This window comes from Anarhichas minor, unplaced genomic scaffold, assembly GCF_050575085.1.
Source record: "Anarhichas minor isolate MPS153535 unplaced genomic scaffold, ASM5057508v1 ptg000003l, whole genome shotgun sequence".
In the NCBI taxonomy this organism is placed as follows: Eukaryota; Metazoa; Chordata; class Actinopteri; order Perciformes; family Anarhichadidae; genus Anarhichas; species Anarhichas minor.
In genome coordinates this window covers 1,615,022-1,642,966 of record NW_027466449.1, presented here as the reverse complement: position 1 = coordinate 1,642,966, position 27,945 = coordinate 1,615,022, and the positions used below count along the sequence as shown (strand labels likewise).

Below are 27,945 nucleotides of genomic sequence, written 5' to 3'. Positions count from 1 at the left end.
GGAGCGTGACTTCAGGAAGTCTCTTCCACCCACAGGAAGTGAGCAAGGCCTTCAGCTCGTCAACAAGAGATCTCGAACCATTTCTCTGACACGAAGGCCACAGGAATCAGCTGTCTTTCAGTGGGGGAGGGCCTGCGGGATAAAGAGGCGGGAACGTTAATACTGACGGATGGCAGTTTGACAGCTTTCATATTTATATTCTGAAGGGACGTTATTTGCTGAGCAGGCGCGCTGATAGCTGTTTTCCAAGGACTCCGTAGATCCTCTCACAGACCTGCTGTAGCAATCAAACCTTTAGCGCCTCTGTGGACACGGTACCATCGGTCACAGACCAACACAACAGAGATAATCGCATACTGGAGCCTCTGGAAATCCTGGATTATCAGCAATAATGTTGCTGAAAATGTGGCCATCCCTTCCATGACTTTAAATAAATAAATACAGACACTTTGGACTCTTTACACCAGATGAATGATCCTATCCTCGCTGCCAGCATAATGAATCTGTTACAGGGTTTTGGATACGCAGAGTAAGTGTGACCATCTTTGCTGGCCCCGCAGCTTCGGTGACTGTTGCTGTTATCCACTCAGACAATAAACACTGTCGAAACTCTACAAAGCGTATTGTTACGCTACATACAAATGAAAGTTTATGCCTGATTTCTGTGGAAAAACACACCTGCCATGTCAGATTATACCACAGAGAGAGACACGTCTTCCCCCGCAGAGAGAAGCGATTTCAACTCAGCGATATGCAAACACACCGATGACTCACCGGTGTTGCATCTTGTGGTATGAAGCAGCACGTATTAGCTGGGTTGGTAAACATGGGATGTGTTGTGTGCAGATTGCTGATATCACATATATATACAGTATATACTGTCTGCCATGAAAGGCTGTCAGAAGGATCCGTTAGACAGAATATGGCACCGTCAAGGCTTCCTGTTGCCTACAGCACATCTATCAATGGACTCGGTGCACAACCACGGAAATCACTGGTAGGTTCAGCGTTTCGTGTGCAGCTTGAGGCAGGTGTTGGGCTGAAGGAGGAGGAACGGGGCGATGGGCGGCAGCGTTAAGGGAAACAAACCTCTGACTGGAGCTGATTGTGGTTCAGAGGAACAGCACACGCACGGGGACGAGTGGGAGGAATCCAAGCTAGAGATGCACCGATAACGATGAGACATCATTTCATGGGAAAGTTATAAAGACATGGATCCCCTCATAAAACCATTACTATTATTAGGAAACATACACTGATTTCTTAACCAGGTCCAATTCCAGACTGCTTTGAATGGGGGGGGGGGGGGGGGCAGTAAGAGATGCTGATCACCGATCGCAGCAATGTCTGGAACATTCTAATGCCACTATTATATTCGTATACACTGTTCTCAATTATTGCATATTTTAATGAGTTATGTGATAAATCATTGTAAAGGAGAATTAGGCTTCTTGTGCATCTTAGCCCACACAGTCTGTAAATAGCTATGAAAATGTAAAAAACGTGCTTATTCCTGACTGGTCAGAACTAAACTAATTAAGAATTCATTACATAACATTATATTTAAGTTTTTAAACATGATTTGTTTCATCTGACATTAGTTAACATAATTGGTCACTGGAAGAAATACCAGGATGTTTTAAAGTGTGAAATGACGGTGTGAGGCACGGCCTTTACTTTATGAACATTGCCCGTTTCAGTGGGTGTTTGAAACGCCTCTTAGAGTTGGCTCTGCTGTAAAAAGTGCAGTTTCATTCTTCTTCTGCGTCTTTTCTTTTATTCTTTTAACATTCCAGCCATTCCAGCCTCTAATAAAATCAAGGATAATAACTGTAGTGGACATAAAGTGTCTGTGTGTTTCCAGTGCTGGCTGACTGCACTAATGCTCCAATGTGCATCCGCATTGTGCTATAAACAGCCCTGAGCCGGCATACCTGTTCCCGTTGTAAGCAGTCTTGTAGACAGGCGTCTGCTGGATCATCTCATCAGTGTAGATGGGCACGGCAGTCCGGACGCACTCGTGTGAGCACTGCAGGCTGTCGTTGTAGGCAGTGAATATGTCCACCTTGCTGGGCACCCGGGCCGGGGTGAAGTCTGTCAGGTTTTGGCAGCTTTCTTCCTGCTGGTGGATCTTGCGCTGATGGCTATTGTGGCGGCCATTTCCCGACTGCGCACAGCTACAAAAACACGCACCAAAGACAAGAAACAAACATAAAATCATACCGTGTACCCTGCTGGATCGTCTGCCAGGATTTCCAGGCAAACGTGTGAGCTGGTGCAGTTAATGAATTTCAAAGTAAAGGAATCTTTCCTACCAGTTTTTAAGGACGAGTGTTGTGATCAAGGCTGCGATAACCATAATGAGAGACACAGTGATTGTGATTATCTGGTGAACTGCCAAACCTGCAAAGAGAAAAATCAACACGAGAGCAAGAGGATTAGATTTGTTGAGGACATTGTTTGGCTCCTGTTGCCCACAGCACAGAGCCATGCACTCCACTCCTCTGCTCTGTGCTGTACACACTCTACTAAGTACTCAGGGCGGCTCTCTTGAAAAGGAAGAGGGTGACATTTTGCTCTTCAGTAAGTATTGATGACACTGTCATCCACTGCTATTCATTATTTAAGAGGAATATGAATTATTCCATGACAGTACAGCCAACTGTAATGGATAACCAAGTTTTCTCGAAGTACTTATAAAACGTATTATTCCCAGTTTTATTGTTATTTGTCTCTCTTTGTAACCTTTTTTCCCCTGAACGTACTTCTGTGGATTTTATTCAAACATTAAGTGGGAGCAGGTTGTTTGATACGCTGTATCAAATCAGATATTTGATCAACAGGTGTTGCTGATAGGTAGTCTGAGCGCTTTGGGAAGGAAGGCATGTTTACGCAGGGCAGAGGAGGGACACAGTAAGTAAGCAGTGAAGCTGGTTTGTTTGACAGAGCATAAATGAAGTGCATTTAAGACTCTGGAAGTGTTTATTACACACTGAATTTAAAACGGCTTTAATACCAACATAAAGAAACACATAACTAAATGTGTAAATGAGTACAGGATTGTCGTATTGCCAAAACTTGACACGGACGATACGACAATCATAAACACATTTTATGTGGATTAAACCAGCTTGAAGCGCAAAATTGTAAAAAAGAAAATAAATGCGTCAGCACTGCTTGCACAACTCACATCTTGTCAAACTACACCATTCACAGAATTTGCCTTCTACCTTGTTTTGTTATTTTGGGTCGATATCAATTTTACAATGTGTCCACTGACTTTCTGAACGCAATATTCCCTCTCTGTTCGGCTCTGCTTTGGTCTCGACCTACTGCTAAGAAAAATATCGGACTCTTGAGCTGTGAAATGCTCTGCTATGTTCACCTGCTAGTCATAACACTTTGCATGTGCGTTGTTTGGAGCACACAGTGGCTTAAAACCAAACAATGAGCTAAACTGCTGCGTAAAGCTGAGGGGAACTGATGCACAAAGTCATTTGATCCCTTGTAAATATTAAAATATTGAATAATGCTGCTTTGTCACCCTGCTACATCCTAGGAGAGCTAATTGATGACAGTATGTCTGTGGTAAAGTCATGCTATGTACTAAAGTAAGTGTGTGAACTGCAGATAATATGTGACAGTGGTAAAAAAAAGTAGCTCCAGCCAGGACTCATCCAGCGGTCACCCACTTAATATTCATAATGCACGGGCTGTTTAAGATCTACTTGCACTTGTCTGCCCCATTATTTAAAAAATCATTATTGGACAAATTAAAACCCAATTACAGTGCTATCAAAAGGACAGCAGAGACAATGGTTGACAACTTGTTCAAACTCTCACTTTCACTGGTGACTTTTGATTTAAGAAGGATAATAAACCCATCAACCTCTGTATAATCAAACCAAGTCATTCCGCACACTTTAGTGACAGGTATCTGGTTCATTGCATTGTTTTGCAAAGGTGTTTGGACAATTATGTCTATTCTTTAAACTATGCATCCTTTGCTGATATGAATGTGGACCACCGGCTCTCCGCTTGCTCCCTTTGTTCTGTATGACTGCAGGACAAAAGCATTGTTCTTATTTAAACTCTTAAGACTCCTGTGTGTGCTGATCTCTCACTTTTTGCCAGAGGACAGTAATCCACAAACAAAACTGTGCGGTACATGTCTAAAGTGAGGATTAGTGTGAGCCTATTCAACGGTGCTGTACGGTGTGTGTGTGTGTGAGTGGGTGAGTGGGTGAGTGATACAGCATGAGGGCCACGAGGACACAATGACACACTGCAGCAGGTGACGTGCTGCAGGAGGTTGGAGGAAATAAAACACCCAAAAAATATAAGCCGTCATGATGAAAATGCCCACGTGTGCCTTATACATCTCACCTCTCCATCAGCCAGCTGCCTCGCTGCTGATCCAAGCCAATTTGTCTTTCGGAAAGGCTCAAAAGGAAGTGCTGCTCAGTCGTTTTGGAAAAGCATGCGGCCTCTCCTCTGCCTGCCTGCTGCCCGCCAAGCCTCCTCTTGGATAATAAACTTCTGCGGGCAGGGCGGTGCAGAGGGCTGGGCCAGGTCAACCTTAGATTAATGATATCTCCGGCTGGCTCAGGGAAGCCTTACCTTCCCAGCGCAATCAGAGTCCCTCGCCACGGCGAAGGCACATTAACTTATCTGGCAAGTCATTTGCATTTCCCTCATATCCCCCGTCTCCCTCTCCGCCCGTCTCCGGCTGACGTCGAGGCTGTTAGGTTGAAAGTGTTCGGTAGTAAATTAACATCTGTCCGAGTTCAGGAATAATAGAGCTCTCCCCTGACCTTGATCAATAGCCGAGCTCTCTGCTGAGAATTGTTCTGTTTCACATTGATGTCGGCGTCAAAGGGAGCACTTCCCAGTCAGGAAATTTCAAATGAAAAAGTGCACTTGGCGAATTTGTTCTGTAATACCACCCCTGATGAGATCACATTGTGGCACTACATAAGGGTGGGCACTGTCCCTACCTCTAATGGACACTCCTCTGCCCACGCAAGGGGAACTTCTGAGTATAATGCAAACTGTCAAGGAGTGCATGCAACCATCGATTGGCGAATGTTACGTCAGTGGACACAACGCACGCATGTTTAGCAGCTCAAACGCGAGCATGCTGTGTGTAGTTCACTCCGTTACATGTTCTCATTGTATTTAAGTCCAACTAGCTCATTAAGAGTTCCTCCAGGTTGCCGTTTGAAGCCAAAACATACGTACACTGTTCCCTCATACAGCTCTTTAATGAAACACAAAACGACAATGTGAGGTCCAGCCCAAACAAACACCAATATTAAGTCCATTATAACCTCATTTTCGGGGCATTACGTTTAAGGGTGACGAGATAATAGAGCAGATAATGACATGGCTGACAAATCTGAGTTTTTTTCATCCAGGACTGCCAGTTGGAGGGAAGGAGATTTGGCCTGGCCGTCTGAAACTCATTGAGCCCTGGCAGTCAGGTTGAAACGTCACCTTTGGCAGTTACCTTGCTTCAGAGATATACCCGGTTAGGTTTTGTTCGGTCAAATCACTGCCAAACAAAGAGAGGCTGAGAGGCAGATAGATGGAGAGAGAAGGAGACAGAAAGAGATACAGAGAGGAGAGGACAGCTAGCTCGTGACCTCGGTGGCAGCAGGATTTGAGCCCCTATCGTTGCTCCCAGCAAGAAATAAATTAGATTTTTTTTTTTGTTGTTGCCTCCATGGCCATGACAGTTTGATGAACACGTCAAAGAAAAGCAAGGCGGGTAGATGAAATGTATCCCTGCTACCTGCTTTTAATAAAAGAATCCCAGCGTAGACACAAATACTCAGTGTGGGGTCAATAAATGTGCCTAGCAGGTAATCTCAATATGTTTTTTTACCATTGTCACATCACATTACCTCAGTATTTTCAGGCCGAATACATCAAAGATATGTGTATTAATCCTTAGTAATACCATGTTTGCCTCAGTACAGATTCAAATATCAAATGACTACTTGTAAGAGGTAGTGACAACCCCAGAGAATAGTAACAGGACTCTGCAGTTGCCCTCAGCTTTAATTGACCTTCTTAGCTAATTGTTTTAGTGTTACAACCCTCAACCTTCATGGTTCAGTCTCACCGCCCTCATCAACTTGGTTTGCAGACACAGTAAGCAGCTCTTTTTAGGGGAAAAGCTCCAATAAATCCACTGTGTGCTACCTGGCGTGCATCACACAGCAGATACAGTTAGCGACTAGAAGCTAAAGGACCATATATTTCCCTCAGGGGTTGGTGGACACCAAAACAGCACTATAAGGAGAATGCATATTGGACTTGGAGTCTGCTGGATGCCGACCAGTTTTGCTAACACCTTTGCCAGAAGGTTATAAGGTGAGAAAAGGTCAATGTTATTTTTACACCTGAAGCATCGCAGCTTCAGGAGTCAGAGGACTTCACTCAGGATTTAACACATGTATTGAGTTGTGTCCTGGTCCTAAACAAGGGAGTGATTGGCTGATGTTGGTTACATCAAACTAAAAAAACAACATAACATGTTAGTAGCTGCTCTACTGACACAAGATAATCCCAAGATGCCCGTTCAGTGTGAGGGACACAGAGCTGAGTCTAAACTGTAACTCTTGCTACTTCAGCAACACTTATTTCCCTGCAGAATACCTCTGATGCAAATTATTTATTATTATTCATTTTTTTAAATTTTCTTATCGTTTATTCGTCACAACCCAGGCGTGTAAAGGCCTTAAGTCATGATAGTGTGACAGTGGGGGGCATGCCAAATACCAGGACCCTGAAACTCAAGCAGCTAAATGGAATTCAGCCATCATTCATGTGACATGCCAAGTTCATGACAGACTGCATCCTGCAATAAAAAATCAACATATTGAATATCAAATGAATGTACTTGTGGACATATGCTCCAAGTCAAAAAACCACAAATGAGAACATATTGTTACAGCCGGCCATAACTTTTAGTGACCAAAGACAATTTCAGCGTCTGCATCCATGACCTTGCTGAATTCCTAAATCTGCGATTTACACGGTGAATTATGTGACAGCAGGCAGTTTGTCCTCTGAGTAACAATGCCATCAGGCAATACTGGACAGATGATGAGGAAACTATTTAATTAGTATGCATGTATGTATGAGTTATTGTCAGTCTTTAGCGTGTGTGTGTGTGTGTGTGTGTGTGTGTGTGTGTGTGTGAGTTCACCGGACCTTCATTATGTAGCAGTAAGCCCTATCAGGCAGCCATTGCAAAGAGCCATTTAGGGCTAATGGTGCCTAAAGCCACGCAGCACCGGCTTGAAAGCTCCTAAGAAATGTGGAAAAAGGCCCCTCATTTGTAAAACAGATAGCTGTGGCTTACAAAAGTTGAGCCACCTCCCTCCCACACATCAATACAGGCTAATGCGCCGCGTGACCCTTTTCCGAGATGGCCTCTCCTACAACCCGGCACCTGAGCGCGACAGGCTGGCGGGAAGACTTCCGTCAAAGGTGGCGTGCTGATGGTGAGGAATTGCCAATTAACGTCGGTGTCAAAGTGTCAATCCAGGCTGATTTCCACTGAGTCACCAAGCAATCTAAAACACTCATTGAAGAAGAGGGTGCAGAGAGAGGGAGAGAGAAACAATTACTCTCTCATGCCTTTTTCTCGCGGTGTCAAAGGCGGCAGCGCCGCGTAACTCAGTCAAGCTGGACGGCAAATGTTAGAACGGCCACAAGAAGAAAAGAGACCATTGCTTCTATGACGGCGTCCCTCACAGGAGGACGCGCTTGTCTCGCGTGCCTGCCTTTGTTCGGAACACACAGCAGCTCATCCTGTTAGCAACAGACAAATGGAAATGACTGTAATTTTCGGGTGGGTGTGAAATGGCATTGCTACTAAAGCGGCTTCAATCAGTCATCCTGAAATCTGTGTACTGTCATGTTGGAGACGGGAGTTATTTTTTAGCGAACAAAGCTTCGCTGAATTGTTGAGCAGGTGACTGGAGTGGGAAACACACACCGTGCACCTGCACTGTCTGGCTCCGAGTCCACTTCCAATGCGTGCTCCGTCTTCCTCTCTGTCATGTCTCTCTTCAACAAGTCGTATTCAAATTCTGCCTTGTCCCCCTGGGATTGACAGAAGCTCTCCTGCATCCAAATAGCGTCTCAGTCAACATCTGCACTTCCTCTTCCTTCAGGCAGATGTGTCGAGCCATGAAGACAGAGAGTGAAACAGCATCTCTCAGTCTGGCCCCTTCGTCTCCTCTTGGCTCAGTTTTCTGTAAATCAGGCGATGGGGGGGGGGGGGGGGGGGGGGGGGTTTGACTCTGCACGCTTGTCACCAGGCATCCGCATTTAAGTCCAGAATTTAACGCTCGAGAAAAGCAGATTCATTTTTACCCACTTTCTTGAGAGTCAATACAGAGAGTAATGGCAAATTTATTGGATTGCCATGGTAACCGTTGGGAGAAGTGCCTTCTCTCCGTCTCCCTGTGTCTCTCCGTGTTGAAGAGGCTGTATCGTACGCCTCTACGGGTCCACCGCGGGTCACAATGCTGCATTACAATGTTCACTGCGCTCGCCTCTTCAAAAATAGATTCCTGGGACACTTAACATACATTTTACATGTCCTCACTTTGCACTACAGTGGATGTAGACTTACTTATTTACTCCATTCATTTAACCCTCCAACCCTCCTTTCACAAACTTGAACGCGTGATGTGAATTGCTGGATGCGGGACGGATCTATTTATTGTAAACACCTGCTGGCTCTTACGCCGGATACCATCTTTTACTGGAGCGATGTAAACGTGTCTGTTTCAGGACGCCACAGGACAGGACTGTAAGGCTCTACGGTGGGCCTATTCGATTGCCAGCTTGTGGGCCACATCCATTTATACATAAATCGGCTATATGACAAAATATGTAGACTGTTGCTGTCCTCCATAGCGCTCTGCTAGTGGCAGCATGGATTGTGCTCAGCACTTTGAAACCTGTTTCCAGCGAACAGAGCGTCAGCTGAGATGCAGCCGTAGAAATCTGATTGGAATCTCAAACCAAAAATTCCAAATGTGCTTTGTATCCAATTTGCAAAAATTACATTTCATGTATTCTTTTTTGCTTTTCATATTTCCTAAAATCAATCTAGATACAATCCGGAAATGGCAAAAACAGGGCTGAACACGGCTTTAGGAGGTTTTCAAAAATTCTGGCTAATGACAGTCAAAAGTAGGGAAGTGCTTTTCTGAACAACCCTGAAATGAAAAATGAACAATGAAATGTGCGTGTGGGCGAGAGAGAGGGGAGATGGAGGGAGATACTGGTAAGGAGAGAGAGAGCGTTATTGGTTCCTGTTATTGCCACTTGTTACGGTTCTGTGGATTGATAGCTTTTTATTATTCTGTTTCTGCACTCTATGATGTGTATGGCTCAGATATGTGACTAAAACAGTTTACAAGTAGTAATATACAATACTAATTTCTTTTTTTTTGGTACCACATTTGTTTTTCATTTGTTTAAAATGTCTCTACAGTATCGATCAGGAACACATGGTACCTTTTGCTTCCTCCACACAAGCCTGCCTCAGACCGTCTAACGAGACCTAAGTTATCAGTAGTGGCTCTACTGACTGCAGCTTTAATCATCTCGTAGCCATAATGGAGCTGACAGCTCCATCTGCGTAGAGTAGAGGGGGGTCGCAGTTACTAGCAGCACAGTCACCGGGAACAATCAGCGAGCATCTGGAGGCACCACAGCTATACCCCCCCCCTTTCCCCCCTCACCACCACCTCCTCCTCCTCCCACCTCCTGTATGTCCAGAGCGCTGTGAGAGCAGGATCAGCAGGAGGCCTCCGCTAAGCGCTGCATCATCCAGACAAACTCCTGACGGAGTAAGATATGCACGAGCAACACTCTGAGGCTGACAATGCACACGGTCTCAACACAGGGAATCACATGTACGTTTAAGTTATTAACCACCAAGGCTGAATTATCATGGCTGCTTTAGTACTCCGACCAGTGGCCTGCTGGGCTATTTCAACATGGCACAGTGCCTGATTACGGAATTACAGCCACCTTCAGCGACGCTGCTTTTCCAAATGACAACTAAGTTCTATGTGCTGACACTGTTCATTGGAAAACTGTGCATACTAAATGTGCAAAAGAAAATCAAACTATAAATTGCACAGAAAGGCCTTTTTCACTGATTACAAGCCACATCAACGTCTTTGTCCCGGGAAAGGGTGTGAACTTGTTGGATTTTCTGCAACAACAGAAGGAGTTGTCCCTTTGGTTGTCCTGCACTCTCAATGCCAACGGTGAGTGGGAGTAAAGACACATAGCCTGCAGTCAATAAGTGCAACACAGACGAGCTGTGGCGAGTTGTCATGTACTCAGTGTCATTACACAGTTGGTGTCCGAACAAGCCAAACTGGTGGGCAAAATGTCACAGAAGAAAGACTAATGAAACATGGTTTGTGAGGATTTAAAGTCCATGGACCATGTCTGCTCCAAACATAGCATCAGGCATTATAGGTAAATCAAGTTTTCTATAACACAACTGTTGCAGATTTGTTCTTATGTTATACCCCCAAAACTAATTATACTGGCTGACCTTATTCACACTCAACAGTCAGAATACTTTACAATCAAGTCACATTGCAAATGTTCCTTCTTAGGGGACAAAACGCATCAAATCACAGTAATATTGACGGAAAAATAATGTCTGACTACGGTTACCAACAACACACAGACTGTGTTGGCTCGACTGGGCCTAGCTGGCATCACATACATGGTGATAATAAAACGAGTGAGTGAGTATCTGAGCATGGTGAAACTCCTCTGCACAGAGACAAAAAGAGGTAAATTAATGAGGAGACTCTGGATGATCAGATTCTGCCTAGTTAGTCCAACGTGTGTGTGTGTGTGTGTGTGTTCGGACTTAATGTGAGGAGACATTTTATTTTAGGAGGCAGGAAACTTTGGCAACTTGTCCGCTGGGCTCTGGCGCTCGCTGCAAGTCTTTTCTGCCTTCATGGTGAGACGGATGCAACAGGCTGTCAGAGATGCATCACCACTCGATGTATTAATGATTACATTAGACCACAGTCGAGTGAGAAAGTGGAAGATTTAGACGACTGTGCTGCACTTCTATGTGAGAAATCCTTTCCTCCTCTGCTCTCTACTTCCTTCCACAAACAACCACTTGCATTCATGTTTGACAGTGATGTGCACACACCCACACACACACACAGTGTGAGATGATTACGGTCATAATACTCACATCACATGCCTTATGTGGCTGAGACAAAGTACACTAATGGCTTGAATTTGTGCTGGTTGCCCACAGTATTCATGAGTCAGAGTGAATTAGTTCATGCAGACCGTTTATTGCTGGGCTAGATGTTCCTGCTGTAATCCCACAGTTCCCGAGAGCCTGACTTGCAATGATACAAACACATATATGCATCTTCTGAGCTGCAGTGGCCAGAACGTTTATGTGGAATTCATTATGTGTATTATTCTTACCAAAAACAGCTATTCTAATTTAGTTGTATAAGGAAACAGAAATAGGTCATATCCAGGTAACGTATTTGCTATTAATAAAAGGAACCCAACATACAGAATAGGTTCCACACTATTCTGAACGGGATAAGTAGATACTAACATTTTTGAGTTCCATAGTATATTAACATAGTAATTGTTGGTTGAAGTTCTGCCCATAATAGACATGTTTTTGTGTCACCTGTCATTTCTACATCAGCGCTTTTAGATTACAATTAGCTGTGACGTCAGGGTGGCTGGGTGCATTTCTCCCAGAGGTGTTCTCTGAGCTGAGGCCTTTCTGTCTGAGATGCTGGATGACAGAGAGACAACTGGACAGAGAGACAGCTGGACGGAGAGACAGATAGACATGGAGCAGCTAGACACGGATCAGATAGACACGGAGCGACAGCTGGACAGAGAGACAGCTGGATAGAGAGACAGATAGACACGGAGCAGATAGACACGGAGCAGATAGACACGGAGCAGATAGACACGGAGCAGATAGACACGGAGCAGATAGACACAGAGCAGATAGACACGGAGCAGATAGACACAGAGCAGATAGACACAGAGCAGATAGACACGGAGCAGATAGACACAGAGCAGATAGACACAGAGCAGATAGACACGGATCAGATAGACACGGAGCGACAGCTGGACAGAGAGACAGCTGGATAGAGAGACAGATAGACACGGAGCAGATAGACACGGAGCAGATAGACACGGAGCAGATAGACACGGAGCAGATAGACACGGAGCAGATAGACACAGAGCAGATAGACACGGAGCAGATAGACACAGAGCAGATAGACACAGAGCAGATAGACACGGAGCAGATAGACACAGAGCAGATAGACACAGAGCAGATAGACACGGAGCAGATAGACACAGAGCAGATAGACACGGAGCAGCTCCCTTGCACACTGATTCTCTGATTACTGGGATTAATCAAATAGTGAGGAATTGCAACAGTATTTAAAGCGCATGATTTTGACGTTCACCCGTTCACGTGGGGCACCGATCACCTGGTGTTCACGGAGCTGCATGTTTCGCACCCTGCCCCTCTTGTATTTGAACACTCGTAGTTGGAATGTATGAGCAGTATTTGAACCGCTTATACATTTTCAGTGTAATACATCTCCATTATCATGACATGGTGTGCATGTGCACCAGCATAACTCCCAAAGTCAGCCTTTAAGGTTTGTTTGAATAATATTCAGAGCATCATTATAAAGATATATTGGAGTAATGTCTACCCGAGCAGAGCATTCGGTCTCCCTCTGTGTGCTTTGTTTACATAGCCGAATCGGTCGTGCTTTGAGTGTATGTCGGTGCACGTGAACGTGCCCCACTGGCTAGCTCTTGGCCTCCGCTCTGCACTGTGCTCTTGAGGCGGTTACAGCTGTTAAGGCCATCCTGACCGACGGCGTTGTCACGGCAGTGTAGCGCCCACCCTCTGGCTCCCCCTCAGGTAAACACCGTCTCTCAAACTGTCAGCACCTCTGCCGTTGTTTGCAGCGTTAGCGATGTTGTGCTGCGGGCCGCTGGCTCAGCCGTTGCCATGTTGAGAAGCTGTGTGGAGGAAATAGATACGCTCTGAATTTAGAATTCAGCGCAATTGAATGGAAGTTCACTCGCCATAAGAACCAGAGAACCTCTTTCAGCACTGCCGAAGTAGCCCTTTGTCTTAAGCACTGCCATACAATTTGTAATGAAGTCGTTTCACTGAGGCAGCTATTTGATGTTGGGAATTTACTGTTTAATTAGGATGACTATGTCAACTCAATTACCCACTAAAAGTATGCAGGTTAAAAGGATGTTAACATAAATATTTTAATATGCAGTGAAAATGATCTCCCGAGGTCCAAAATAACATTTCCCTTGCTCTCTCTCTCTTGATATCACAAAAGTAAAGTGTAAATGCAACCAAGATGCATTCGAGACCGCATTGCACGATAAAACCACAATGTAGCCATGTTATTACACTGTGTAGTACAAGGTGAGTACAAGTAAATATGAGCCATCCTTTAAGCCAGAAAATGTAATAACTATCCTTCCTTTTAAAAAAACAACACAACATTTCAGATAAAGTAGAGAGAGTTTCTCTATATTATATAATAGATATTAGTTGTGTGTGTGTGTGTGTCCTCTTTCCTCAGTTGTTTGCAAAGACACTTTGCTTAAATTATTCCATAAGGGACAAAGTATTTCTCGATTGGACTGAATACATGCCATAATAAATCACAAGAGCAGGAATCCAGTGGAGTTGAATAGTTATGAGCTCTGATTATCACCTGATTAACATCATCAGTTTAAGACGTTCACTTGAGTTTTTCCTACCTAAGTTTCCATAATCAGACTTAGATTGAATGCAATGTATCCATAAACATCTTCAAAGACAAAGCAGGAAAGATAAAAGAAAGAGACGGAGTGAAGCACCTCTCCTTCGCTAATAGTTTCCTTTTATCAGCGATCCAATGCTGTGCTGTCGGTGTGGTAATTATGTCTTGCCTTGGGGCCAATATGAGGCAGACACGGGTTAATGTGTTGTGAAGGAAAAAGGAACGTTTTCTGCAGCATTTAAGCACCGGGCTTTGCTTTGAGAAGACATTCTTTTGATCTGCTCTGATGAGACACAGTCTGCTTATTGATATAATAATGTGCACCCAGTCTGAGGAACCAGACCTCTCTTTTCCTCATCAGAGTTCCTTCCAGGATAAAATATGAAGCCATCGTCTTGAATCACTCGGTGGTCACGCACTCACCTCCCAATCAAAAGAAAATAAAGGGATCACAACATTGCTGACAAGGCAATTACATGCTGCCACTTCATTTCACATTCAATATACACACCTCCGTCACCATAGCACAATATGGATTTATACCGCTAACATTAAAACCTACTTTTATGATCATTTCTGTTCCCATTTAAGAATCTGAGTGTTTCTCTTTTTTAACATGAACAGCAATCAGCTTCAACGGTTGCTTGGGGGTTGGATGATTGGACAAATATATGTGCGATTGATGACATCCTTGTTTGTTTGTTTTTTTGCAATATATTTTTATATTTTTATTTAATGGTCTGCCTCCGAAGAGCAAGTATGAGACACTGCTCAGCAGCCAGAGAGAGAGGCAGCGTGTAAAAACAACATGTAGAGCCAACATATTTTCACTCAGTGAGTCGGTGATTGTTGGAGCAACATGGTTTGTTGAGTTTTATTTAGTTTCTGTCGAGTTTGAATTAAGAGTGTTTTACAGTGAGATTCAGAAGCTGTACGGTTGTATTTTTCTGTTTAATGAGGAAGATAGTTAATGTGAGTTTATTTTGATTATTTATTTGCTGAGAGAACTTGTGGAACGTAGCAAACTCGAACACAAACATATCGGCAATTTCCATTTGTTGGGCTGATTTTGAACATAATGCCCAACCCTTGTTCCCATTTAGGACCGTCAAACTCACAGCTTGACGTGACCTATGCATGCAGCTAAGCTTCCATCAAAACTATAAAGGTTGGTACGGTCATCTCAGTACGGCTCCACAAAACCCCCCAAAAACTCTCCACATCTCCAAACAGTATAACTCAAGTGTTTGGACTGAGACAACAGTAAAGTCCTAAAACAACACAGGTGAATTGTCACGTGAATTTATTTAGGCTTCATAATTAAGGCAATGTAGATATTTCTTTCATTTTTCAGAGCGAGGACTATTTTTCAACAGCAGAACTTCTACTGTACATTTCCACATTCCGCTGTGCTTTAAGACATTTTTCATTGTAATTGAGTAGGAGGTGGCCAAGGACTTTTGATCACCGTTACTGTTAGCTGCCTAATTTTATGACATTCATATTAATGCACCAAATGGGGAAAGGTGCAATTAGCATAGTGCTTGCTTCACAAGTTGTTAAACATGACTTGTGTTTTATGACTACCTGTATGGTCCATTTAAAGCGCCGTGTTCCTCATGGACTTAATGAAATGGTAAATCCAATATGTCTGGCTGGGAGGCTTGTGTGTTCGCTGCACTGGGACTACTATCCATAAAAACCACACGTGGTCATGTACAGTAAGTGAGGCACGAGCAGAACAGTGTGGTCAAGGGCATACTCTGTGAATAAGGTGCTGGTTTCCCAAGCTGCGATATTATATCAGAGATAATTATATCATTAGTCGTGTGCGACAGTGAAAAGGTAGAAAAGAGTTTGCAATATAATTAGAGAAAACCCCTAACCCTAACCCCGTGTGCCCTTTAAATATCATTATTATATTAGTTTGTTGAAGTTTAGTCTTACATATTGACTTGTTAGAATGGAAGGACTCCTTTATTTGTCCTTCCAACCTTCACAATGGCAAACATTCAGTTGATGCTCTGAACATTCCTGATTCAGTTGCTTTGTCTTGAGTTTGTCACACTGTGACAAAAGGCCCATTTATAAATGTGGTACAAACTTGACCATCGCATGAACAAATGAGGTCGTATGAACTTTGCAGAGCAGGAGCTTATTTATCTGGATGAAATCCATGGAGTTCATTTGTATGCCATGCAGGTTTCTTATCTGTTTTCAGTAATGATTTCATGAATTTGTAATTTGTCTCTCGTTAAAGGTGAAGTGAGCTACTGTTTCGTTAAAATGACAACCTGCAGAACAGAACTAAATGGAAATCTTTACAGCATCTGTTCTGTATTGAAGGGTGAATGTTAAATGTGACTGAAGCAAAAAAGATGCAACAAAGGCAGCTCAAAGAATGATTTCATAGTAACCATGGAATTCATGATAGATGATGAGCCGTGAAGCTGTTTTATGTCTTACCTGGTGTCTCCCCATATGGCTTAGGTTTGACAGTCTCCCCGGAGCCGACACTGGCCTTGGTGGTGCTTAGCCTCTTGGGCTCTGGTGTGGTCACCACAGTGAAAGTCCTTTGGGACAGCCTGGTTGTAGTGCTAGGGGTTGTGGCCACTGTGGTGGTTGAGACCTTGGTGGACAGCGTTGCGTTGGGATCCTGTTTGCCGTTGTCATCTACGCTATCTGTCCCCGTGGGTCCCCAGTCGATAAATCCAGCCACTGTGGTAGTCCGGCCCTCCTGAGACTTGTCATAGCTGTCCCATTTGAGCTGCCTCCTGGCTCTAAGTAACAACCTCACTGCGTCTCCTCTGCTCCCGCCAGACAAAGCTGCCGGAGCCCCCGCTATTACAGCCAAAGGATCACTCGTCTCCATTTGAGAGTATCTCAACCGGCACTCCTTACACGCCGCTTGTCCTTTATGTGCTGGCTTCCGATGCTTTTGGCCCTTGACCTTTGGCCCTACCCCTGCCCTGTTGTCTTGGGGTGGAGGAGGAATAGGGCTGAGAAGGCGGCGGGCCAACGGGCTCACCGTTCTCCAGTGAAGCTTGTTGGGCGCGTCCCACAGCGGCTGCCAGCGAGGTCGAGAACGAGGCACCGCTTTTGGCGTGAGTTTGACCCCGATGCCCTGACTTAGGGGGCTGCACACGGAGAAGTCCAGGGTGAGGTGGGTCATGGCCAGCAGGATCCACACCCGGTGCCCCACACAGCTGCCTGGCCTCAAAGCAGACGGACTGCAGAGAAGGGAGAAAGTGAAGGAGAGAAGGCATTTTAGATTCATTGTATGTTCACTATATGTTCAAACCGTACTAATCGGGTTGTCTCCGTCTCCCACCTTCAAGTTAGTGGTCAGTTGTAAAGATTCACATCAGTATTCACCCTCCATTTTGCAATCCCAGCAAAGTTCTACTCCGCAACTTCTTCAGCTCCGACTCAATTAAGCTTCGATGATAATTAGCTTCGCGGAGCGCCTCTTGAATTGCGGCGTAAAGGTCGGGGCACAAAGTAAACGTTGTACAACATGTGAAAGATTATGGATTTGCACTCTTTGCTCTCAGCAGTTAAAAGCAGTGATGACTTATCCTTGATGTTACAGATTCATATCAATCCGGGGACGATTAGGCCGACACACAAGGTCAGGCCTGGTTTAGCTGATCATCATATTCTGCATTATCTCCCTCCGAAACAAAGTCATCTGATTCCCAAAGGGCGATTTGATTATGCAGCGCAATGATCAGGGAGGTAACACGCAAGGCCAGCAGAAGACACAGCGCGACAAGAGTATCGCAGAAACCTTCACCTACACAGCTACCGCATTAACGTATTCAAAACCAAAGTATGTCCAAATAATGCCCTTTGTTATTGTATGAACCTGACGTCTGTTCATCAACAAGATGGCAAGGTGATAGATAGGCTGGCTGCTCAGGCCGGGACCCTGCAGCAGACTGATTTTTACAGACAACCTTCAGTGGCCCCTGGAACAAAGCTACACATTGATTCCTGAGGGAGAAACCTCATTATGGGCTATCTTTCATCTCTGCTGTCCTTGGCCAATTTAAGCCCACGCCGAGGACTCATTTTGGAAGCGTCACAGAGGTGATGACGGATGGAAAAGTGTGAATGGGTTCATCGGCTGTCAGAGGCGACACAACGATGTCCGTAGTTCGTATAATCGCCGAGTCATGTTCTTGCAGGTCTCTAACTATCGTCTAGCTGTACTGGAGGGACGTTTGACAAGACAAGCTGGACTACTGTTGGGAAGGCGGGGGTTTTGCGAGTGCGATACAAGTCAGAGGTGATTCTTCTCACACGCAGACCTACGTCATCGTGTTTGAATGTGAATGTTCGGCAAATGAGAGACAGTCAGTAAAGATCGCAGTAAACTCTGTGAAATTTCACACCGAGTGATGTGATGTATTATAACTGCTCTGCTATAGATTTAAAATATCATTGGATGTACATTTTAATAAGAAATTCAATCCATCCGACCACTTGCATGCCCTGATATCCTGTCAGTAAACTAAGGCTGTTCTTGTTCTCTTTGTTTGCACAAAATGTGTAAAAAATGATTTGGATTTGATGTGTGAACAAGAATAGAGGCTATATGTAGAATTTGTAAAAATGCAACCGCCTGAGAGTGATGTTGGTTTGTCTCTTCAGTAACAGCAACATTTAGGATATTCGTGGATCGCATTTCAATTTATTTAAACAAATTACATATAAGTTCTAATTCATTCAAACTTGATTATTTTCAAAAAAAGAGAGCCCCAATGTCTTTTTCTGCACACAATGTTTTTATGTGACTGAGTTTTATGGTTTAGTGAGTAGTTACAAAATACCGTTGACATTTAAGACAAGTCGAAACATGCTGATTCATGCTCTCATCAGTCGTTGACATGCTGCTAAATTTAAATGCAGGCATAATTGTGCAAACTAATAAAAGAACAAAAGGACTTAAGACAATTCAAGTGATGTTGGGTCAACATTTCTATACACACAAGGAGTGATTCTGAACCATGTTGTTATTATTCAGCCCACTTTTTATTTGACTTGTGCAGGACCAGCAAACCCCTAACTGATAAATAATGCAGAATGGCATTTTGATTGAGCCGTAAATGGTGACTGATGTGGTCATTAAAGAGCAGAGACAAGGTCAGTGTATTAAGGACAGTTAAAAATATGGGTCATCATAACTTGTGTTTTGGCTGTGACCTCAGACTGAGATCCTGGCACCTCACCAATCAACACACTGGAGGAGACTCAAGTTTAACTCTCCGTGTCACATTAATGCAAGATCTGATCAGGGAAGTGGTGTCACTCATCATACATAATGTGATCTGGAGCAGGATGAAAAGAAGAGCTGTAAAGCTTGTTTGTTAAAGGGTAACTTCGGTATTTTTCAACATGGACGGAAGCTGCTCATGGCCTGCAATGTAATCCTATTGGGGCAGGCTGGCTTCGTCACTTTCGTCCACTTAAATGTTTGCTTTTGCCATGACAGGCTCCCATTGTTATTGTTATTAGTGTCTGAAATCATGGAGTCTTGCTCAAGGGGAAGTCTCGTTCTGAGACCTCGCGAGGTGAATAGTTGCCGGAAGACAGCGGTGGAAACCTGAGTGCCGAAAGTTTGACGTGTAGGAGTATAGAAAGAGTAGCTTATCTAAAATATTTCCAATGTCACGCCTGAATATTAAGATGATTTCGACAATGTGGAGGAGTCGGCCACCTGTAGCAAAAACATGACTTCTCCTTGAGCGGGACTTGGGCACAATAACAAACACACTGGATCAAGCGAAAGGCAAGAAACACGTTTTATGCCTCTGTAAGGTCTCTTCCATAATGTTGTCAGACTCTTATAACAACAATCTGAGTGGCAAAAACAACACTTTTAGTGTACGGAATGGTACATTAACGCTGCTCACTTTCTGTCGCTGCTCATTTCGCAGTTGCTGTTTGCATTATTCCTCAATACTGGACCAATGCCAAAACCTGTTGTCCTCATTAGTCATTTAAACAGATACCCTTTAAGCACCTCGCTTTAATACCCTGTGGGGTTTAAACATGGACACAACAATGAGGAAGACTTCAGAGCAGCCATGGCAACAAGAGTTAACTGACCAGAGAGAAAACCCATAATAATACAGAATTGAGGTGAATCGGTGCATTGAGACTGGCCCTGTTATTATTGGTTATTATTAAGTTTTAATACTGTTTTCAGGGAATAAATAAACCGTGGTCAGGTCATCCAAATAATGCCCGTTATTTGCTGCAACGTTTCTGGAGCTGTGACGGAGCCGCTGGCTGACTGCCTCGAGACCGGCCCGGCCATCGCTTGAGCATGCTTCAGTGTGAATAGTCTGCAGATAAAATCTCACTAATTGTTGGTTTAGGAGGCCGTACGCAGTAGATACTCATTGAGTGTGAACAATGCAAACATTTGTATGCCATTTTGAACACAGCCTCTGTGTTATGTTTGTTCATGCAAACATCCCACACCTTAGGTGCAGCACAACTTTGGTCCAATGCCGATTTGCTTCAGATCTCGGCAGGTGGCGAGTGAAAAAAGTTATGTAGTGTGAAATAGACATTAACGCGATTAAAACGGCAACAGCTGAATGAAAGCCGCAGAGCGCTGACGATGAAATCAAGCTGGGTACAGATTGTTTTATAGGTGTAACATTGCAATGATTTAAACTCCCAACACAACATTTCGAAAAAGTGAGAGGAGCTTTGATGCTAAAAAATTCAAAATGGTTCTTGTCTTTCCCCAACAGTAAGCTAAGCAGTGATATCAAATATTAATCATGGTAGTTTTTACAGCTGCACCGACATCCTCTTCAGTACCACAATCAATCAAGACGCACTGTTGTGAGGAGCCTTCCATTAAAACATGAATAATCTGTCCAGAAATGTTAAAAACTACAATTGCTGGCCAGCGCCAGTGTATATATATGAATATATATATATATATATATATACATATATATATATATAAAAGTGTATGTGGTATATGAGCTTTCCCATTAGTCTGTTAACCTAATCTGAATAATTTCTGTTCCTTAATATCCTAATTATTTTTATGGCAGCTGTATTGTGTCCCTGCATTGTTGATTACTTGCTTTGTGTTTAATTATGTGTTAATTAATGAGCATAAACACAGATCGAGGTGATTAATTAACATCATGCCTAAATGACACAGTTAATACAACTCTTAGTAAACCAGATGGTGTATTCGTCATTCAAATGTTCCAGGTACTAATTCCGAGTCAACATTGTGTCTTTGAGTAATGTATATATTTATGAACGTATGCACACATCAGTTAACTTAATTCTAAAAGTCTAGTTGCAATGAATTATTAGTCATTTCATGTATTAATATATTTTCCCTGTCGTTGTTCATCTCACACAATGTGCCTACTGTTGAAGCATTGACACCCTGATGTTTATTAGCTGACACCCAACCACAAATACAATGTATTTGACATTGCAGGGTAAACACAGGTGTTAATAGCATTAAGCACGGCCCTGCTCCATTAGGTTGGCCCTGGTGCTCTGCATGCTGGCTCACTGTGACACACGAAATAGAATGGGACCATCATTTATTTAATGAATTACACCTGTGTTTACCGTGCTACAGTAGGACATGTCCTAATAACTGCCTATTGTAGAAGGAGGATGTCACACACTCAGGTCCCATTGAGGAATCATGTTCGCCAACACGCTGCAGGTTGCAATTCCGAGTGCTCTAACACAACAACGCATTCAATTATCTATGCAAACAACAAATAATGCATTATGTAATGACTTCACTAATTGTGTAATTTAAGTATTAGGTAGCTAATTAACAGATATTATTAGACTGAAGCACAAAGTAGAGTCAACAGCTCTAATCTGTTAGCCTATTGCTGAGCTAAACTAACTACATTTACGGTCCGCTTTAGAGTAAAATAGCACGGTGTGTTTTAAGCGGGGGGGGGGGCTACCTTGTGATTGACAGGTTGCTACCACGTCGTCCCATCTGGAAGTTGTACGTGTTTTCATCTTACAACTTTAACCCTGTCACAGTGTCTTTTCAGTCTGCCTGAAATGCCTGAAAATGTCTCATTCAGCGTTTGGTTGAACTTAGCTCCTCCCTCTCCTATCACTTCTGGTTCCAAATAAACCAAGATGGCTTCAAAACGGCTTCAAAATCGTAGTCCACAAACCTGTGAGTGATGTCAGGTTGACTACGTCCACTTTTTATATAGTCTATGATCAATATTACAAAATAAGAGGCTGAACTCTTACTATATTCTTTTTAACAATGTCAGTCTTTTTTCAGAATTGTCATACATAACTGTAAGTAACAATAATTAAATGATTGCTAGCGTTTCTTAAATTAGTTTAAAATAAGCCAGTATCAGGCAGCATTCATTATGGTACCCTCAGTAACATGGTAACACATTGACCAGTCTACATACACCAGTAAAGTACTGTATTGGTGCTTACATGTTCAATGTTGACATGGAGTACAATTATAAACAAAAAGAACAGCTCGTGCTGCAGATAAATTGGACTGGAAATAATAATTCCTAAGACATAAAGTTTCATCATGTAAAAGCAACTTTCTAATATTCTTTGACATCCCACATAATGAAAGTATAATTCAGAAGTGTACTGCACAGATGGCTGACAAAGTGCAGCGTTCACAGTGTGAACATACCAGATTGCTTTCTGGTGGGAATGTGTGTCTGGTGTCCTATTTTGTGAGCACATGCTCCATCATGGCGTCATTACGAACTTCAGTGTATAGTTAAGCCTCAACAAGATGGCGCGTGCTGTCCAGCGCCTCACATTTTTATCATCACAAAGCGTAGTGATCGTCCTGCGGGGCACACAGGCAGATGGGTTTTCAGTGAAGAACTGCATTTAGCTGAAAAATTGAACAACTGGTGTGTTGCGAGAGGAGGAGGACACGTCCCTATGCACATGTTTATTGGAAGACTGGGGGAAGTTGAAGTTGATTGTAAGCTACTTTATATGCGTTATTCGGGCCGTATTCTTTGACCCAACTGGCTGCTTTCAAGTCCTGGATCTCAATATGCCGAGTCCGTTCTACAGCCAGACATACGGGGGGTGAAATTACTCTGTGAAGTTATGGAGAGAACCGTTAATTAGCCTGTTGGCCTGGAGGAGTCAGGTTTGAAGGTCAGCAAAAGACTTGCTGGAATGATGATTTTAACCAGGACATGACAGACAGCAGATGAAAGAGGCAGCCTGGGCTTCTGCTCACAGACGCACCAGGCATACAAAAAAAAATTAAAAATCTCACACATACACACTCCTGGAGCCGACACACAAACATAATATTTTTTGTACAAGTCAAGTTTGCTGTTATCTCTCATTGTTTCTTGTACCTATTGATCCGCGGACCAAGATGCCTGCCATATGTTCAACTACACATTTATATACACAATTATAGCCAGAACTGAGAGGAACACTGTGTGCGTGAGTGTGTGTGTGCGTGTGCACGCGTGTCTGTGTGTGTGATCTCAACCTCGGCTGTCCTTCATCAACCTGAAGCAATGTAGAGTTTCAACAGAAAGCACGTGATGTAACAGTGTATGTGAGATGTGATATTTCGGAGCAATATATTTGGATTATGCTTCTCGGGCCAAATACGAAAATTCCCTCGAGGAGGGTTCACCAGGCTTCACTCCTCTCTCTCCTCTCTGTGCCAATTTAAGCTGTACTATATTCGGTAAATCTACTTCCAACTTATTCTGCAGCTTCCTACAAATGCCACTGTTAAGGGGGTTAGGATTAGGCCCTGACAGGCACTGCAAATTAAACACATGATCTTCATGCTTGCGAACTGCGGTCTGCCGCGCATAATTAGGGTTTCCCTTTTTTTTAATCAAAATATCATACGACTCAAGCTGATTTATTCATCTTAATTGCATTCTAGAGTTAGTCATCAATAAATAACATTCTGCAACTACATTTACAACATGCCTATGGCCAGAATGCTGTTAAAAAACATACAAAGTAGGATCGAAGCCGTTGCCAGCAGAGTTTAAGCACACGGCGTCAGTCTCACTAATGCTGTAACCAAAGAGGATATTTTTTTCTGTTTCCCTGTCAGTTTCCTCTTCAAAACCCACGCTGCACTGCTGCGCAAACAGGGAAAAACATGAGACTGAGTAATCCGTTGCACACGGCACTTAATACAATTTACCTGCCCTCGTAACTGGACACTTCATACAACCAACATAATGCCATCAAAAGACCAAAATGAATGAAAGAATAGCCTTTGAAGTCTGTGAAAAACATTCAGAGTATAATCCTGAATCAAATGCTTGAGCAAAGGGTGAGAGCGGTTAATGAAAAGGGCCATTCACACGGAGAGCTATGCCTTGAAGGTACAGGTTGCTTTGCAGAAGAGGATGTTGTCTACGTCCCACATGTCACATTGTTGTGAAGTGCCCTACTGTGGATTGCGCTGTTTTATGGCCGGCCTGTTATGTTTCTCACTCTCTCGTGATCCGTGAATTCGGCCGGAGCACTTTTGAGGGTTCTCGTTTTATCGGCAGCACAATGACTAATGCACTCCAGATGAAGTAATTACATTTCCCTCCCTCTCCTTCATGTGTAGCATCAGCGCAACGGCCTCATGTGCAGATGTTTGAAGCTGATTTTAATGTATCTCGGTAGGCGGCAACAGGCCGTCCATACGTTGCAGTAGGCTCTGTGCAAAGTGAAGTCACGTGAATGTTACATTTGTCAGATGCAATGCAGATCACCAACACTGAAAATGCCAAGGAGAGCATGAAATGGTTCAGGGTGTAAAATCAGGTCAGGAGTTACAAATCAGCTGCAGTGAAAATCCCATGACGGCCCATTTATCATGTTACTCTAAGTTCTGTGCTTCACTTTGTACGAGTACAACTGCACCATCCCTGCAGTAACTCTGATGCATGACTCATATCATGTGTACGTATGTCAGCAGTGATATGATGCACAGTTAGCTAACCTTTGTGTGTGCATGTGAGTCATACATGTTTACTATACAGACTGTGGAATCACAGGCAAAGTGGTCGTATGGATTGTAACCCGGTCAATGTTTTGACCTATTTTGGGCTGGTGTTCAGTTCACTGAGTATTGCTCCATAGAAGCTGTTAGGCTACTTTTGATATTAATACGCTTCATGCATTTTGGGTGAAACATCAGGGGTGAAAGTAGATTGAAGTTCTTGCTGGTACTACAAGTACAACCTTCAACGCTTCATATTGTTCTCGCCCCACCCCCAGCCGAAGTTTACGCAGATTTAATATCTAAATATGAACAGATAAAACAGATGAAACGATTATAATCTTCTTTTATCTTCAGATGACATTAATTATGCAACCGATGTTTTGAAGAAGAAGTTAACATCTTGCTGATGGTTGTTCCTTACAGTAGTTTATTCTTTCAGTAGTTACAGTAGCTCTGTCTATTCACTAGGTCGTCCTCGTATGTTACATTTGTTGGTAAGTTGAGGGTTAAATGGTGGAGCTTCCACAGAATAATGTGTAAATGTTGACAAAACTTTCAAAATCATAAAACTGTGTGAAGTAAAAATGCGCACGCACACCGTTTCACCAGCAGAGTAGAGAAGTCACATCTGTTTGACCTGCTGTCTGTGTTGATAGAATAAAACTGAACACCATGAAACATCGTAACTTATTTTGTAATTTTACTTTGGGGATTTTTGCAAGAAACGACTGCCTGCCAAAAACCCCACAGCCCTCGATATCAGACAGTCAGCTGCAGCAGAAGTTGACGTTTGGCACCAGTGGGCCAGCCGCACAGTTTAGGAAAGGCAGCAAGCACAGATTAAAAAGCTGCAGATCCTGTGCTGGACACAAACACACCGCCACTGGGATCAGTTTGAAGAAGTTTAGAAGAAAACTAGAATGACACTCGCCACACGGAGAGCGCAGGCGATGGTGCATTCAGGTGCTCCTCGGATGGTCTCTTTTTCCAGAGTTGGGAAGTCGTTCTTGTGACTCTGGTGTGTTCATTAGCTTGTTGTATTTAACTGCTTAAACAACATGGTAGCTGTTTCTGAGCTGTTGTTCCGAATTGAAGGGGTGTGAATGTAGCACAAACGCCCTATCTTACAATGTTAATGAAAATGAAACGTACTGTAATGCGTGTACAAACAAACAGACGAACCCTGCGGAGGTAATTAAATTAATGTTGACCTAACGTTAGCAGATGTGTTTTCTTGTTGGAAATGCAGACAGCTGCTGTCCTCTCTTCCCGGTACTGCTACCTGAGCATGATATTAATTTGGAGAAGTAAATACAGATCAAATCAGCAGTATCTACACCTAATCGGACAGTATGTGACCTGTTTTATCCAGTCACCATCACCATTTTATCCCCAAGACGAGGAAACTCATCACATACTTGAGGCTTGCAACATGTCAAGCATGTTCAAGAAGGCCAGCAAGGCCCAGGGCTTGATGATTGTCTTCCCCCAGAAAAGATCAAAGTGGTTGAGTGCTGTGTAGGCTATTATGCGCGGCGTTTCTGCAAACCCTGTGCCAGCGGGGCCGAGATAAGCAAAGAAACAAAGGGCAGGATATTGTCTCTGTAAATGAGGCCAACTTTAAAAGCTCTTCTGAAGCCGTTTCAAAAATCCTTCACAAGAGCCTCAATGTTTTAGTAATCATAAGAAGTCAAGGTTAACAAAGAGTGGAAAAACAGCAGAGAATACGTTAAAGAAGCACTACACATAGGGCTATTAAAAATGTCTCAGTTTAGAGCGAGCTTCTTTCCTTATAGTGTGTATAAATTATTGTCACGAGAGTACAAGGGGCTAATGAAGGATTAGCGTCATGTTAGACCCAGTAAAACAAAACTATTATCTCTGCACCTAATTATTGTGTTCCGCACCGTATCTCTGGCCCACTTCCTGTGTCACCATCGCACTGTGATCACTTGTGCAAAGTAGGTCTTAATTAGAACTTGTGGGGAGTTTTGCGGAAGTGAGGCCTCAGCAGATGGGCCTCTCACCTGAGGGAGGTGAAAAAGGGCATGCCTTCTTCAATCCGCTCGCTCTGCGTCCCCACGCTGCCATCAATGGCAGTTTTATCAGCACGGTCCTCGCCACCCTGCCACTGAGTACACATCATTTTCGAGCCAACACAGCCATTGAAAAGGTGCCACGTTGAAGAAGGTGACTCCACCGCTGATGAAAAGCCGGGTGAGATGGCAGACACTGTCTTCCATCGGTGGTTTGAAACCTCTCAGTGGGTTTTTTTTCCTCTCCCCTGGGAAAGGTGCTGCTGTTCAGCCTTGTGCCAATAATTCAGTTACAACAAATAACCAGCAGGTTTGTTTTTTAAGGGTAGCACTGGCAATTGATAGAGCATTTACACGCTGAACTATGGTATCCGTGTCTCTCCCACACACTTCTAAAAATGGCACTTGGAAGAAGGAAAAGAAGAAAAAAAAAGAGATCCACTGGGGACAAGGTTCATCAGCTACAGTTCTGTATTTCAAACTACAGTGGGTGGATTTCTCTGGTGGGTCCAAACAGAAACAGCAAGAGGTTAAAATGAGACTTTGTGAGCTGCACAGGAAGACTGCATCCCAACAACAAACTTCGTTTTCACTGACGTGATTTGTTCTTTTTGATTTAAATGTTTTCGGTGTTGTGTGGACTCCAGCACGACTTTTGGAATCCTTGTAATAAAGGATATGCGATAAATATCAAAGGGAGAATGTGGCACATTTCATGTGATGCAGTGCGGATCGTAAATGTACGTAAATGCAGTCAGTGCTATATTGTGAGAGGAATAGGGCGGGGGCCTTTTGTCCCCACCCAAGCAGGATATTTTAGGATATTCAACACGGGGGCCATTTCTTAGAAGTAGTCACTTAAAATGGATTTTCTATACGTTTCTTCTATCTTCTCCACGTTTAAAGTAATTTCGGCACTGCTGTTGTTCTGGTAACATAGCGTTACACCATGCGTCATCTGACGTTATTCGCTGGTTTATATATTCTGTTCACTTTATGTACGAGTAAGAAAATGGCCTAA

General features: G+C 43.4%; 1 protein-coding gene across 1 annotated transcript; it reads right to left on the bottom strand.

Annotated features, from left to right (window-relative positions):
* Positions 1-59: 59 nt before the first annotated feature.
* ajap1 (adherens junctions associated protein 1) lies at positions 60-27,034 on the bottom strand. The gene is made up of 5 exons (XM_076102093.1): positions 26,916-27,034; positions 16,344-17,107; positions 2,316-2,403; positions 1,935-2,177; positions 60-132 (listed from the first exon to the last, which is right to left on the bottom strand). The coding sequence occupies exons 1-5, from the start codon at positions 27,032-27,034 to the stop codon at positions 60-62; spliced, it is 1,287 nt and encodes a 428-aa protein (XP_075958208.1).
* Between the last annotated feature and the right edge of the window lie 911 nt (positions 27,035-27,945).